The sequence below is a fragment of the Hipposideros armiger genome, unplaced genomic scaffold, assembly GCF_001890085.2.
Source record: "Hipposideros armiger isolate ML-2016 unplaced genomic scaffold, ASM189008v1 scaffold_226, whole genome shotgun sequence".
Classification (NCBI taxonomy): Eukaryota; Metazoa; Chordata; class Mammalia; order Chiroptera; family Hipposideridae; genus Hipposideros; species Hipposideros armiger.
Window position 1 is genome coordinate 2,288,364 of NW_017731576.1, and position 16,601 is coordinate 2,304,964.

General features: G+C 35.0%; 1 protein-coding gene across 1 annotated transcript in view; it reads right to left on the reverse strand.

Moving 5' to 3' along the window:
• The window catches only part of STAG1 (STAG1 cohesin complex component), a 392,478-nt gene that overhangs the window by 63,373 nt on the left and 312,504 nt on the right, over positions 1-16,601 (reverse strand). Inside the window, exons 16-21 of the mRNA XM_019654594.1 lie at positions 16,371-16,474; positions 13,377-13,469; positions 13,181-13,270; positions 12,827-13,030; positions 11,288-11,358; positions 10,185-10,272 (exon numbers count right to left, since the gene is read on the reverse strand). Coding sequence (XP_019510139.1) covers positions 10,185-10,272; positions 11,288-11,358; positions 12,827-13,030; positions 13,181-13,270; positions 13,377-13,469; positions 16,371-16,474 — 650 coding nt within the window. The remainder of the gene's footprint in view (positions 1-10,184; positions 10,273-11,287; positions 11,359-12,826; positions 13,031-13,180; positions 13,271-13,376; positions 13,470-16,370; positions 16,475-16,601) is intronic.

Consider the following 16,601-nt stretch of genomic DNA (forward strand, 5'->3'; position numbering starts at 1 on the left):
GGACACCAGCTCTGAATAGCAGGATCCCACATGAGGGCCAGTGACACTGCCCTCTACAGCTAAGATGGTGAACAACAGCTCAACCTGGAGCTGGGCTGCCATGAGTTGCTGGCGACAGTGTAGGCTGCAGCCCCTGGTGCAGTGAGCTGCCATAAGCTACCATTTGTGGCCAGGAGCCAGAGTGAGCAGCCTGTGTGAGCTGCCATCCAGAGGCCAGTGTCTGATGTGCCTTATCGGGGAAGAGCACAATGATAATACCAACATGGGCCAGTGAAGCAACGTCCTCCACAAGTAGACTGAAGAACAAAAGGACAGCAACTTGTCTGTTCCCCTTCCCCCTGATTCCCCAGCGCTGTTCCCCTCCCTCAATTCCCCAATAAAATCTTAAAAAAAAAAATTTAGCAACATTTTTTTACATTTTAAATATTTTTTGCAATCATATGTAACTGAGCTTTGGGAGAGGGCTGAAGTGTAAGAATAAAGATTGTATCAAATATTCCTATGGTTCCTGGCTCTGACATTTCCACCATGATAAATATTTTCTTTTGTTCTTATGGTCGTGTTTTGGTCTGGGGCTTTGCAAACCTCAAAACATACATTGGGGGCAGCCAGATAGCTCAGTTGGTTAGAACACGAGATCTGAGCAACAGGGTTGCCGGTTCGATTCCCACATGGGCAGTAAGCTGCGCCCTCTACAGCTAAAATTGTGAACAACGGCTCGACCTGGATCTGGGCTGCCTTGAGTGGCCAGCAGCCAGTGTGAGCACCAGTCCAGCAGCCAGCAACCAACTGCCTCAGCGGGTAGATTGCAATGATCATAATACCAATATGGGCCAGTGAGTGGCGTCCTCCACAACTAGACTGAGAACAACAGCTTGGCTAGGAATTGGGAGGGGAAGATGGGGGGCAGGGGGAAAGAAAAACAAACAAACAAACAAACAAACAAAAATACATTGGTCAGGCTTTGAAATGGCTTTCAGTAAGTATGAGAAACAATTACTCTTCTTTTACTTTTATCCTTTTTCATTTGTAAAAGATTATGGCATAATTTAGTCGCAAAGGGAAATTTACTGTTTTCAGCTTACAATTCTGTGAATTTTGACAAATGTATAGTCACGTAATCACCAAAACAATCAAGATATAGAACAGTTCCATTACTCTAAAATTTCCCCATGCCCTTTTGTAGTCAGCACCTCCCCTATCCTGGAGCTGTTTTCTGCCCCTGAAGTTTCACCTTTTCTAGACTGTATAATGTAATTCTACAACATGTAACTGTGCATCTGGCTTCTTTGACTCTGTATAATGTTTCTGCGATTCATCTACACTGTTACATGTAGTTCCTTCTATTTTAATGCTGATGTAGCATTCTACTGTATAGATGTTAGCATACAATTTGTTTTCATACATTCACCAGGTGATGGACATTTGAGTTGTTTGCAGTTTTGGGCAATTATTCATACACCCACTATGAATATTCAGGTATAGGATTTAATGTGAACTTAATTTTTCATTTCACTTTTATAGACATCCAGGAGATGGACTGCTGGGTCATATGGTAATTGTATATCTAATTTTATAAGAAATTGCCAACTGTTTTCCAAAATGACTTTAATATTTTGCATTCCCAATGTATAAAAGTTCCAAAAGCTTTCTAAAATATTTGTAGTGGTATCTCAATGTGGTTTTAATTTTAATTTCTCTAATGACTAATGATAATAAGTTTCTTTTCAAGTGCTTATTTGCCATCATCTTCTTTGGTGAAGTAGCTATTCAATTCTTTTGTCCATTTTAAAAAACTGGGTTGTTTTTCTTAAAACTGAATTTTGAGAGATATTCATATTTTTGGGTAGGAGCTGGAGATCAGGTATGTGATTTGCAGATACTTCCCAGTTTATTGGCTTGTCTTTTCACTTCTCTTAACACTGTCTCTTAGGAGCAGAAGTGCGTATTTATTTATTTATTTTAAAGATTTTATTGGGGAACTGGGGGAAGGGAACAGTGTTGGGGAACAGGGGAAGGGGACCAGCCAAGTTGTTGTTCTTCAATCTTCATTATGGAGGGCACCAGTCGCCATCTGGCTTCCTATCGGCAGCTCGTGGCCTCTAAGCTCAAGGTTTGTGTTCAATTTTAGTTGTGGGTGGACATAGCCACCATCCCATGCGGGAGCTGAGCCAGCAGCCTTGTTGTTAAGAGCGTACGCTCTATCCACTGAGCCATCTGGGTGGCAGCTCAGCTCAAAGTGCCAAATTCAGTCTTAGTTGCGGGTGGGCGTAGCCCTCCATCAAACAGGCAATCTTGTTACACCAGTTGAGCCATCCTGCCACCTGTTGGCAGCTCAGTGACAGCTCAGCTCAGGTGCAGCGTCACTGACCCATGTGAGAATCGAACCGGGGGCCCTCACGCTCTTAAACCAACTCTTAACCAACTGAGCTACTCGGCCGGCCCCAGAAGTGCTTAATTTTAATGTTTGACTTTTTTCTCTTACGGATAATGCTTTTGATATGGTATCTAAGAAATCTTTGATTAATAAAGGTCCCAAAGATTTTCTCTTATGTGTTCTTCTAGATGTCTTATAGCTGGTTTTACATTCATATCTTTGTTCTATTTGAGTTAATTTTTACATATGGTGTGAAGTATGTTTTGAAATTCATGTTTTTGCATATGGATACCCAATTGTTTCAGCACCATTTGTTGAAAAGATTATCCTTTCTCCAAAAAACTGCCTTGACACCTTTGTCAAAAACCAACTGACCATGTATGTGTGGGTCTATTTCTGGATTCTCTGTTGTTCCTTTGATCTTACATATCTATCATTTCTTCAATACTACACAAATTTACTGTTTAGAGTGTTGAAATCAAGTATCTAACTTTGTTTTTTTTCAAAGTTATTTTGGTTATTTAATTTCTTTTGCCTTTCCACATAAATTTTAATCAATTTGTCATTTTCTACAAAAAATTGTGCTGGGATTTTAAATGGAATTCTAAAGATCACTTTGGGAAGAATTGATATTTTAATAATACTGAGTCCTCAAATGAATGAACATGATATATCTTCACTTAAGATATTTTCTTTCATTAGTGTTTTATAGTTTTAAAAAATATTTTGGGGGAATTATACCTAAGTATTGAATGTTTCTGGTGCTATTGTAAAGGGCACATGTTTTAAAATTTTCAGTTTCCAGTTGTTCATTAGTAAACATCTGGCTTTTAAATTTAAAAAGCAACAGATGTACATAAAATATCTAACAGAATAGTGGTGTACAATTCAAATTAAGTTTCTTGACCACAGTAAAGAGCTCATAGTCAACCAAGAAAACCACTGTTAACAGTTTCTTATCTAACATCCCAGAAATACTCTGTCAGCTAAAAGGTATATGTGTGTGTGTGTGTGTGTGTGTGTGTGTGTGTGTATATACATATATATATATATATCTTATCACTCTTTTAAATTTACATACCATTTAGCGCCTTTCCATTTTTATTAAATTTCTTCTCACACAGATTATAATATAAATGGTATTGACCTCATTATTTTTTATAGTTGTTTAGCATGTGCATCCTACCATCTAACCAGTCCTCTACTGATGGACATTTAAATTTTTAAAATAATGCTAAGATGAAGATCTTTGTACTTACACACTAATACACATGTCCATGCATATATCTCAATACCTAGAACTACAACTGCTCAAGATGAAGGATATGTCCACTTTTAATTTTGATGGAGTGACAAATAACCATGGGATTATACCAATTTATTCTCACAATTGTATCTGCGAGTATGTCAGTATTTAAAAAAAAACAAAAAAACAACACCTGCATAAGGTTATCTGATGCATACATACAGTTAAAAATTACTGGGACAGCCGAGTGGTGCGGGGCCAGCCAAGTGAGGCGTTGGTTAGGAGTTGGCTTGGGACAACAGCTCTGAGCAGCAGGACCCACATATGAGGGCCAGTGACGCTGCACCCTCTACAGCTAAGATGGTGAACAACAGCTCGACCTGGAGTTGGGCTGCTGTGAGTCGCTGGCAATGGCATAGGCTACAGTGGGTCTGGCTGGCAGCGGGCGTGAGCTTTCGTAAGCTGGCATGAGCTGCCGTGAGCCACTGCCTCACACGGGAAGAGTGCAATGATAATACCAACATGGGCCAGTGAAGCAATGTCCTCCACAATTAGACTGAAGAACAAAAGGACAGCAACTTGTCTGTTCCCCTTCCCCAATTCCCCAATGCTATTCCCCTCCCCCAATTTCCCAATTTAAAAAAAAAAATAAACAGAGCCTAGATTGGAGAGTGAGTGAAACTGAATTTATTAAGACAAAACAGACAGTTGCTAGTGTGATTCACAAGAGGCAATGAGGGGTTAAACTAAAGAAATGGTGGCAGGGCTGGAAAAACGATAACAAGCATATTCAGGAGGTAAATTGAAAAAAAAATATCAGAAGTTTTTTGAGATTAAGAACTGCTTTTAATATACTCAAATATCCTCAGGACCTGAAACTCAAATACATTTTTGGTCAATAATGACTGGGTCATTGGTAAATTTGATATGTGTGTATGGCAAGTCCCAAAAGATTTTGATATGACACACCCAAGGAATAGTCAGAAGTGGATAACTGAAATAATTTCTAAGCCCAGTCAAGGAAATAAGAGTTTACTCTTCTAAGGGAAGTATGAATCCATCAATATGCTTCTAAAGAAAGCACAGGGCCAGCTGAGTGGCTCATTAGTTAAGAGTTGGCTTGGTAGTGCGAGCTCTGAGCAGCAGGGCCCTGGTTCGGATCCCACATGGGCCAGTGATACTACGCCCCCTACGGCTAAGATGGTGAACAACAGCTTGACCTGGAGCTGGGCTGCGGTGAGTCACTGGCAAAGGCATAGGCGGCAGTGGGGCTGCAGTGGGCTGCCATAAGCTTCCGTGAGCGGCCGGCAGCCAGCGTGAGTGGCCGGCAGCCAGAGTGAGCTCCAGTGAGCTGCCGTGAGCGACCATCCAATGGCCAGCAACCGATCTGTCTCAGCCGGAAGAGTGCAACGATAATACCAACATGGGCCAGTGAAGCGAGGTCCTCCACAACTAGGCTGAAGAACAAAAGGGCAGCAACTTGTCTGTTCCTGTTCCCTGATTTCCCAACGCTGTTCCCTCCCACAATTCCCCAATAAAATCTTAAAAAACAAAAAGAAAGCATGACTCCATTATTTATACAATAAGCCATAACCTATACAATGAGGGTTGTAATCAACTTCTCCCAAACTGCTGTTAAATTTTACCTCTTCCCATGAATCATGAATGTTCTTAATGACATCTAGAATGATGAATCCTTTCCAGAAGGTTTTCAATTTACTTTGCCCAGATCCATCAGAGGAATTACTCTCTATGGCAGCTATAGCATTACGAAATGTATTTCTTAAAAAAGACTTGAAAGTAAAAATTACTCCTTGATCCACGGGCTATAGAATGGATGTTGCATTACGGGCATGAAAACAACAATAATCTAGTTGTACATCTTGATCAGAGCTCTGGGGTGACCAGGTGCATTGTCAGCAAGCAGCAGTATTTTGAAAGGAATCTTTTTTTCTAAGCAGCAGGTCTCAACAGTGGGCTTAAAACAGACAGTAAACCATGTTGTAAACAGATGTGCTATTATCCAAGCTGTTCCATGTATAGAGCACAAGCAGAGTAGATATAGCATAATTCTTCAGGGTCCTAGGATTTTCAGAATGATAAATGAGCAATGGCCTTTGAAGCTTTGAAGCCAAGTATTGACTCCTGTCTGGCTATGCAAGTCCTAGATGGCATCTTCTTACAGTATCAGGCTTTTGTCAACATTGGAAATCTGTTGTTTAGTGTAGCCACCTTCATTAATTATCTTAGCTAGATCTTCTGCATAAGATTACAGCTTCTACATCAGCACTGGCTGCTTCACCTTGAACTTTATATATTACAGAGGCAGCTTCTTTCCTTAAACCTCATGAATCAATCTCTGGTATTTCAAATTTTTCTTGTGCAGCTTCCTCATCTCTGTCTTCACAGAATTAGAGTTAAGGTCATGTTAGGTTTTGGCTTAAGGTAATGTTGTGGCTAGTTTGATCTTCTATCCAGACAATTAATACTTTCTCCATATTAGCAATAAGGCTGTTTCACATTCTTATTAGTATGTTCCCTGGAGTCGCACTTTTAATTTCCTTCAAGAACTTTCCCTTGCATTCACAACTTAACTAACTGTTTGGTGCAAGACGCCTAACTTGCACCCATCTCAGTTTTCAACATGCCTTCCTCAATAAGCTCAGCATTTCTAATCATTTTGATTTAAAGAGACATGTGACTCTTCCTTTCACTTGAACATTAGAGGCCACTGTAGGGTTAATTGGCCTAATTTCAATATTGTTGTGTCTCAGGGAATAGGGAGGTCCAAGGAGAGGAAGAGAGACAGTACAATCGCAGGTTACTGCAGTGGTCAGAACATATACAACATTTATTAAGTTCTCCATCTTATATGGATACAGTTTGTAGTGTCCTGAAACAACTACAATAGTAGCATCAAAGATCACTGATCACAGATCACTATAACAAATATAATAATAATGAAAAAGTTTAATACATTATGAGAATTATCAAAATGTGAGAGAGACACAAAGTGAGTAAATGGTGTTGGAAAAATGACTTGTTCAACTCAGGGTTGCCACAAACCTTTAATTTGAAAAAACACAATATATGCAAAGTGCATTAAAATAGAGTGCAATAAAATAAGGTATGCCTATCTTTACCAAAATAACTTACAAATTTTCTTTATGGGTTTTCAATGGTTAGAATTAACAGGTAATTCTGGAAACTATATTATTAAAGCAGAAGCTTAATATTTTATTTTTCTTAGATGTTGTCTAAGATAAGGTTTAAAGTTTCAACTATATCAACAATAGGCACAAAGCCCCAAAACAGAATAAGGAGAATTTAAATATTTACTGCCTTTACTTTACAAAAAGTCGTATGAATACAATACATTTTGAAATGTGGATTCTTTGTAAGCTAAAAATTACAGTTATAGAATTGCAATAATTTTTAATACTTTTCATAGGTTAAAAATTCATTAGCATAGGTGAGGACATCAACACACACTGGAACATATTCTTGTGTCAGAAAGGACAGAAGTTCAAAAACATATCTAAAGCACACAAAAGCACATTTGAAAGGAACTGCCTCTCGCTAAATCTGTAATAATTTGAGCATCAAAATAAATAACAGTAGTAATCAATTTTAACCAGTGAACTAGATAGGAAAAAAATAGGATTGCGTGAGTCCACACTGATACTACATTTTAAAAACTGAATTTAAAATGTAAAAAATGAATGAATAAATTAATAAAGAAAGGAAGAAGAAAAAGTTCTTCCTCATAGCAGAATGCCAACAAATAAATATAAAATAAACGGCAGAGTTAGAAAATAATCATTTAGGTTACCATTTTTTACCACGATGGTAATAAGTGAGTCAGGCAAGACTCATGAATGCTAAAGTTATTACAGCAAAATTTGATAAGAAATAAGACTATTGACATAGTTTTTAAAAATCTTCCCCCAGATTACTTATAATTAAAAAACAATACAATGGTAACTCTACACAGCAGAAACTTTAAAGACCCCACCTTACTAAAGCGATCTAAGTTAATATCACCAATAGTAAGTAAATTGACATCATGTACCTCATGATGTAACACACCGACAACAAAATATCATTTATGCAGCATTCTTGCCTAGAATGCATAATCTAAATCTAAACATGTAGAGCAGACAAAACTAAATCAAGAACAGCCTATAAAATAACTGGTATGTACTCTTCCAAATGTCAATGTTATGAAAGACAAAGGCCAGTCAAGATAAAGAAAGAGAGGAGAAAAAGAAGGACATAACTAAATGCAATGTGTTATTATGGTTTGGCTCCTGGGCTGGGGGAAAATTGTCGTAAAAAATATCATTAACGTATGTTTTAAAATGATAAATACATAAACATAGAGAGAGGATTTAAACTTATGTTAATATATAAATATACATATAAAGGGAAAGGGAGAGAGGGAGGGAGGAAGCATGTAAGTGTGCAACTGTGAAAAACTGATAATTATGAATCAGGTGAAGGAGATAAGAAAATTAATTTTTAATTATAACTTCTCTATAATTTGACTTTTAAAAGTTATTATAAGAATAGACAAATTCTTTTAAATTTTGGTCTTACATATTCTGAAGCTATATAGTTAAAACAGTACTGGCATGAGAAAAGATAGATTACTGGAAGAAGAAAAAAAAATTCAGTTAACCCTGAAGAGTGGGATTGGGAAAATTCTAGTTGACCTGATTATCATGAAAAACAGTCAAGCATATGGACAATACAGTTCCCCAAAATAGCTAGACAGTAAATTTTAAGGTATTAAAATTTCATTCAAAATGTTAAGTGCAATTGAGGGTTAATAATAGCAAACATTTTGGTAGTTCATTGATATCCTTGTTCCAAAAGGATATTTTCTCTGGATTCTAATTGAAAGTACAGAGTTGGAATCTAAAAATATGAGCTTGCATGGTTCTGTGAAGAATTGGTTGATTTGGATTTTAATACTGGGTATTCTAAAGAGATGTTTCTAAGAGCTGCTAAATGCTAAACAATTTCTAATTCTTAAAATGAACAAGAGTATAATCTAGTAGTGATGTACTTAAACTTCACACATATGATTAAAGTTAAGAATATGTGTCTAAGAAGTTAAGTTAAAGCAAATGTCACATAAATACATTCTCTTATTTAAACAAATTAAAATAAAATGGGGTAAATAATACATATGCAGTGAAAAGTAATAGAAAATTGAAATAACTATAGAAGACAACACTGTGAGACGGCTGCAAGTCAGTTCTAAGACAATAAGTGACAGTGCAGTGAATTAAAAACTAAATTTAGACATAGTGATAATTCGTAAACAGAGTTGTGCTACTCTTATTCTCTTCTTGAGGAAAATGAGAAAACCAAAAACGAATATCAACTCTATTATTCGCTTTCAACTATGAATCACTGCTTGAGAATATCAGTGAATTGTATTTAGGCTATTAAAAAGTTTGAGATGAAGAGAAGATGCACGTTGAAGAGTCAGTAATAAATTAAGAAAAACCATCGGGTCAAATATTTAGCCTCTTTCCACAAACTAATATAAAAACACCTAACACAACCAGGGACATTTATTATTAAGAGTGGTTATTACATAAAGGGATAAAAAACATGAAAAGTGTTACGCAGCTTAAAAAATTAATCATAGCAATAACAAAGTACTGTTTCTGTGATTAACTTTTAATATAAAATTATAATTGTTATATCTATTGAAATTCTTATTCCTTTGGTGTATTGAAGTATCTTCTAAGCATTCCATATTGCCAAATGAAAATGGATGAAATCTCACCCCTAAACACTACCTATACCTAACTATGGGGTTGGTATTTTGGTTTACATAAATGAATGTCTGCAGTGTACAAAATACCTCCTCATTGTTAACAACAGGTTGTTATTGTTAACAATAACTGTAATGATTAACAATAAAACTGTAACAATTATAAAATTAATTGCAATACTTTAACTGTTAATTCACATTTAATTAATGACTTAATTCTTACATAGAAATAAGCTGGCTATTCTAAGTCTCTTCCAGACTAGGGAAGTTTGTTTGATTCCTGCCTTTTCCACTCCAACTTACATATGAATGCAAAAAGTTCTACAATCTGCTAAAGGTCCCCAAACTAATTTAACTATGGTTCCACAAGAAAATCTAAGCCATACTTTAGGCTTACTATTATCAATACCTAGAAAGTTGCCTGAAATAGAGTCATGATCAGAAATTTTCATTATATTTAATTAACCAAGTTTTGAAATGGCTACTATAGTAAGTATTGATATTTTCCCTAAAAGAGTAGTAATGTTTACCTTAATATTAAAAATTTGAGAACATTTTGGCAATGGTTCTCCTTTTTTTTCCTGCTCAAACCTGAAGATATAATACACATATCAGTAGCATTCTATCACTATGGCAACAATTCTCAAAGGAGGCGGCTGCATTAAAGAATTATCAATTACTTCCTATGAAAGGCTTTTGATAATCCTGTGTAGTGACAGAAAAGCTTAGCTTTCTAAAACGACATAGAAGGAATATTAATAAACTCCTACCTGTTCTGGCATAGCTCCATGTTCAATTCCAGTTTTCAATAATCTGTAGCAATTACCAAACAGATCCCATTTTGTAAGGTCATGAGCACTAAAATAAACAAAAATGCATTAACTTTATTCTAGAGTGCAAGAAAACTTAAATTTGAGATTACTTTTAATGACTGGAAGAATTATAGAATTGAAAAAGATTCATAATGAAAATGCTAGAGGGTTCTTAGGAAGGAAGGAAAGACAGAAGGAAGGGGTGAACAAGCAGGGGAGAATAGGGGGGGTATGGAGAGAGCTCAAGCTGATATTAGGAATTCATTGAAAGAAATCAGTAACAATAAAATTTCACACATTTAAGTGAAGGCTACTACCACATGGTCCACCCTAAGCTTATATTACACATGGGTAACCTTTCTTTCTTTTTAAAAATACATTAAACCAATGTATTTTAAAATCCATTCACAATTTCAAAATACAAATACATGTGTATTTTTGAAAAAGAAATTTGACAAAACTGGGGGAAAGAAAATATGGCAAAGCTCAATAACTTTAGCGTAGCTATTTACATGGGCTGAAGACTTCAAAACGATAATGCTGTATCGATCAACAAACTCATCAATAAAGGGATGTACAAATTACAATCTGAAAGTGACATTTATTTCATTGAACGAGACTTTTTTCCTTATTCAAATCCAACTGTTCTGTCTACATAAGCAAGAACAATTCAGGAATAAAAGCTCAGAAATAACTTCCATGACTTTCCCCAAAACATTATTTCTTATTTAGTAAGACTTCAAAAAGCTGTCAATTGAAAATTATACCTATGAAACTCTAGCTTATGAAATAAGCTTATCAAATTTGTTAAAAACACTGGTTAACTTAAACTTTTATAGTGTACATTCATTGCATTGAATGATAAATCTTCCTTAAGTAACCAAATTATAATAAAACCCCATAATTTATCTGAAAAAAATCTGAATAAAAAAAAAACATATCAATATTTCTCTCAAATTTCCCTTTGTTATATGGATGTTAAACATTTAAAGACAACCAAACTGTTTTATGTCAGCTAATACTTGTTATTCACCAAATCTACTTTAAATAAAACCACGTACTTGTGAAAAGAAGTTAACCGCTTTAATGTAGAAAGGACATTGTAAATATCATCATCATCAGCTTCTTCTCCCTATAAATAAAAAGTAGACATCACCTCATTACTATAACTTTACTCATTCTCAGAGTTACATGAAAGTATATTTACACTTACTGCCTAAAGAAAAATTTTTTTCTATTATATAAATAGTACAAATTCACTGTTGGTAAATAACAAAATACAAATAAAACAAAAAACAAAAAAATTCAAAAATACCCATATTACCAACACCAAGAGATAACCAAATTTTGCATTTTAAATAATGTCATAAGCATGACTTTATACACTTTTCTGATTAATATTTAGGATAAATTCTTTGAAATTATTAAGTAAAAGGGTATGTACTTTAAAGATTTAATAGTTATTTCAAACATTTTACTGATGGTCAGTTACTTCTGTAGCTTCAAAATCACAGCAAAAAATAAAAAAATGGTTGAAAATATTTTTTGAAAAGTTAAAATGGAAAATTAAAAGTAAGGAACAATTGGTTACATGCATTAAAAAGAAAATCCTATCATCCTTTTGTCAGAGCATAGAAAACTATGAGGGTTCCAGGCCGGCCAAGTGGCGCGTTGGTTGAAAGTTGGCTTGGGATGCCAGTTCTGAGCAGCAGGGCCCCGGTTCGGATCCCACATGGGGGCCAGTGATGCTGCGCCCTCTACAGCTAAGATGATGAACAACAGCTCGACCTGGAGCTGAGCTGCCGTGAGTTTCCAGCGATGGCGTAGGCTGCAGCTGCAGTGGGGCTGCAGTGGGCTGCCATAAGCTACCGTGAGTGGCTGGCAGCCAATGCAAGACACCAGCAGCCAGCGTGAGTTGCCAAGAGCCGCTGTGAGCAGCCATCCAGGGGCCGGCAAGCAATCTGCCTCACCCGGGAGGAGTGCAATGATAATACCAACATGGGCCAGTGAAGCAACGTCCTCCACAATTAGACTGAAGAACAAAAGGACAGCAACTTGTCTGTTCCCCTTCCCCAATTAAAAAGAAAAGAAAAAAAAAGTATGAGGATTCCAGATTGCCTTATACAGATTGGAGGGAGAAGAAAGGAGGCATGAATCACACATAATTATAAAAATAACCAGTTGGAGATGTTTGCTGCTATCTTGGGCACACCAGTGGTAATCAGTCGTCCCTTATAAACACACTTAACTTTCATGTTCTACTCATTAGCACATCATAATAATTTAGTAATATTAAAAGCAAATTAGTTTCCAGGAATAGAAAAAGAAAAATGATTTAAGAAAAGCCAGTCCTTAAAAAGATTTTTCTTAAGAGAAAAAAAAACCCCTCACTTTTATAAAACAGATTTTTTTAAATAAAAATAAAGTATAACAAAGGCTGATCTTTATAAGATGTACAATTGCAATAATGATGCTAAGTTCTAAAAGAGGTAGAGAATTCTACTAAATTTTATTTTCAAATGGAAATAGTTTACACAGTCAGGTACCTTGAATAATTATTAGCCAGAATTATTATATGTACACATTAACTTTAAACAGACCTCTTGCAATAGATCTTCCACAGAATGATTGAATCTATCTACAAATTCATCAATCAGCTGGCTTCGAGCGATGTCAACTCTGTTCTGGATTGTATATTCTTCACTGCATAATATGCTATAGGTTTTACTGCAGGCTTCTAGAACATCTGATTCTACGTGTTTCTCCACAACAAACTTTATCTGTTTTAACAAAGCATCCAGATGCTGAGGAAGAAAAAAGAAAAACTATGATACTGAAATTAAAAACAAGCCTCTGTCAAATAACAAATAAGCCTCTATAACCACATAAAATTAAAATAATCCAGTTAATAAAAATGACTATAATACCAGAATTTCGATTTCATAGTGTCTTACCTTTTCCATTCTACCTGTGCTATAAATTTCTAGATCAAAATACTGTGGGATTTGTAGCAAGTTTGCTACCTTCTCTGCATCTGCAGAATACTAGAAGGAGGAGAAGCAAAGAAAAAAAGATGTAACTACTTTAATAATATAGTGTAATAAGCAAAATCAGTGATATATTATCACAAAAATGTAAATGAAGCTGTACCTTTGATAGCAACATAGGAAGTGTGATAATAAAATGCTCAGTCAATTTGTTTCTATCATCAATTTGAGTTTTCCTTTCTTTGGCAGTTAGCACCTAGAAATAAATTTAAATGGGCAAAGAATAAGAGTGTCATATACTAATTTATAAATCTAGAATGTTGCACAGAATAATGAAGCACTAGCAGATAACATAAGAGAATTTTAAGAGGAGCTTAACAAATTAATTACCAAAATAAAATCATCTAGTTTCATGCAAATTTCTAGTTAACATATAGTACTAACTTAATTAAATAGCTACTTATTTAAGAATAATTAACGTTTAGATAAATTACTTGTTTAGATTAAAAGACAACAAAACTAAACATTTCTATAAAACTAGTTATGAATATAAAAATATTAGAACCAATGGAGAAATAATTTTTCTAGTGTTTTAATCTCAATGTTAACAGTGACCTCATATGTTAATTCTCTAAAAATATTTAGAGACTAACGCTTTTTTAATACCATCAGCAGTTAATAAATTTTCACTTATTTTTATAGCATATACTAACAATATTGCTAGACTCATTCATATTTGATTCTCCTTGTAACTTAAGCTCATAAATCTGTTAGGCAATCAATACCGAGGGGTATATATAGCCTGTAGTCACTGAACAAATTCAAGCTGATGATACCCATCATTTTAGCCAGTATTCAACTAGTTAAACCACAGGTGGTTCCAAACATAAAATATTAAAATGCAAGTTAAGATAATCATTTCCCCAAAGCATTCTGCATTTTTTTTTCTTTTTTTTAAAATTTCATTATTAGTTTCAGGTGTACAGAACAATGCAATAGTTATGCTTTACACCCCTCACAAAGTAACACCTTTTTAGAATTACAAATTCTAAATAACAAAAATTTAGAATTTTTGGCTAGCAATTTTGTTGTCCTTCAGTGACTATATCATTCAATACCTTCTGGCCTCCACTTTTTTGATAAGAAATCAAATGCTAATCCTAATGCTGTTGCCCTCTCTACATGAGTTTTTTCTCTTGTTGCTTTCAAGATTTTTTGTTTTTAGCTTTCAACAGTATGACTATCCTGCTTAGTTTTGTTAAGCTTTTTAGATTTGTGGATTAGTGCTTCTCATCAAATTTGGGAAGTTTTTGGCAATGATTTCTTCAAATGTTTTTCCTTCCTGTCTCTTTGTCTCACTTTTTTCTTTCTGGGACCCCATTACACAAATCTGGTATACTTGGGTTGTTCAAAGATTTCTGAGACTCTGTTCATTTATTGTCTTCTATCATTTTACCTCTCTGTTCTTCAGATTGGGTAATTTCTAGTAATCTATCGCCATATTCACTGTTTCTTTCTTCTTTCATTTCAAATCTCTTAGCCCATCTAATGAATTTTAAATTTCTGTCTTTTACTTTTCAATTTTAGAATTTCCATTTGGTTTTTCATTACTGAAGTCCCCTATTTTTTGTTGTCATTTTTTTTTCTTGTAATTCTTTGAACATATTTATAAAAGGGGCTCTGAAGATTTTGCTAAACCTCAAAACTGGACCTACTGAGAAGCCATTTCTATTGTCTGCTTTTTTCCTCGAGTATGGTCACATTTTATTGTTTCTTTGCATGGCCAGTTTTTCTGGAAAAGTGGACATATCTGGATAATATAGTAACTATGGATTTTATCTTATTCATTTAAAGTTTCACTTTAAAAATAAGTAACTTTTAAATTGAACAGTGTACTTTGTCATTACCCTGATGTGTGGCCTCTGCTTGGAATTTTTATTCTTATTGTTTTTAGTCTGTCTTCCTAGGAGTCCCGTTTTTCAACAGTTTACAGGTCAGTCAATGATTTGGGCAGAGGTTGTGCTCAAATACTTCAAATCTATAAGGCTTCTCTCCTCTGAGACCTGATTTGTTTGTGGGTTAGAGAGCATATTCAAAGTTCAGCCATTTCTTAAGTTTTCTCTTGGGTTCTCTCAGGTTTCCCAGTCAGCCAAGAATGTGTGGAGAGCTTATCTAATTCTTTTACGGATTTCTCATTTCCAGAATTTTTTAGTTAGATTCTGGGCCAGTCCATTGTTTTTTACCAACTGGGACCACAACCTTTGCATATCACAACTACGGGTTTTCATTGGTTGTTTCTACCAAGTTTGCCATTACTAGTTGACAAAAGGACTTTTGCTACTTGTGCCTTATTGAGTCTACCTGCTCTGACAGCAAAGCTGCTGGTTTCTGTGGTGAGAGCCACTCTGGTAAAACTACAAATCTCATCAATCACACTAGTGGGGTGTATGTGTATAACCCCAGGCAAGAAAGCCTGGTGCTTTTACTAGAAGCTTTAGAGGTTTTTCAAGAAAAATACTTCTCAATTTGTTTTTTATTTTTGGTAAATTTCCAGAGCCCTGATATATTGTTAGTTTGTTTTTTATATTTTTAAAATTTTATACCTTTTCTTTTTTTTTAATTCTAAAATATGAAGCACTTTTTAATTAAAGTATAGCTGTCATACAAATGCTTTTTTTTTCTTGCAGAGGAACTGCCTACCTCTTCGTATCACCAGAGTCAGCTTTCCCATCTATGATTATCTCAATTCATCTTTAGCAATAAGACCTGCACTATAAGCCCCCATATTACAGTTGAGGAAATAAAGGCACAAAAAAAAATAAGTATCCAAAGATTACAGAGTTGCTAAATGGAAAAGCTTGCAAACTAGGCAGTTTGCCCTCAGGGCCTTTCTGCACTTTTAAAAGATTATGAATGTGAAAATTCTTATAAGTACTAGAACAGAAGCAGGTACAGGTGCTATCGGAGCATGGAAGAAAAGAATCTATTTTTGGAACCTGAGTATAGCTGACAGGATATAAAGATGAAGAACCACAACATGTATCATTTACAAAAATACTATGTATTGAGTAATATATACACCAGTAAAATTGTCAAATAGTTAAGACAGTTAATTACATTAAAAACCTTTTTGTAGATTTCTCACTATATAACTTACTCTCTTGCCAGTACCCCTTCCCACTGGAGGATGTGCCTCAGCAGCTTGACGAATCGTACAAACCATTAGCTCTATAAGAGCACTCTCTTGACGGTCAGACATTGCTAAAGTGAAACAAAACACATTAGTATGAGTAGATTTATAATAAAAATGTATTAGAAATGAACAGTTATAAAACAACTGCAAACACATTCTGTTACTAATTATTTTAAAGACTGAAGCTGTTTTGTA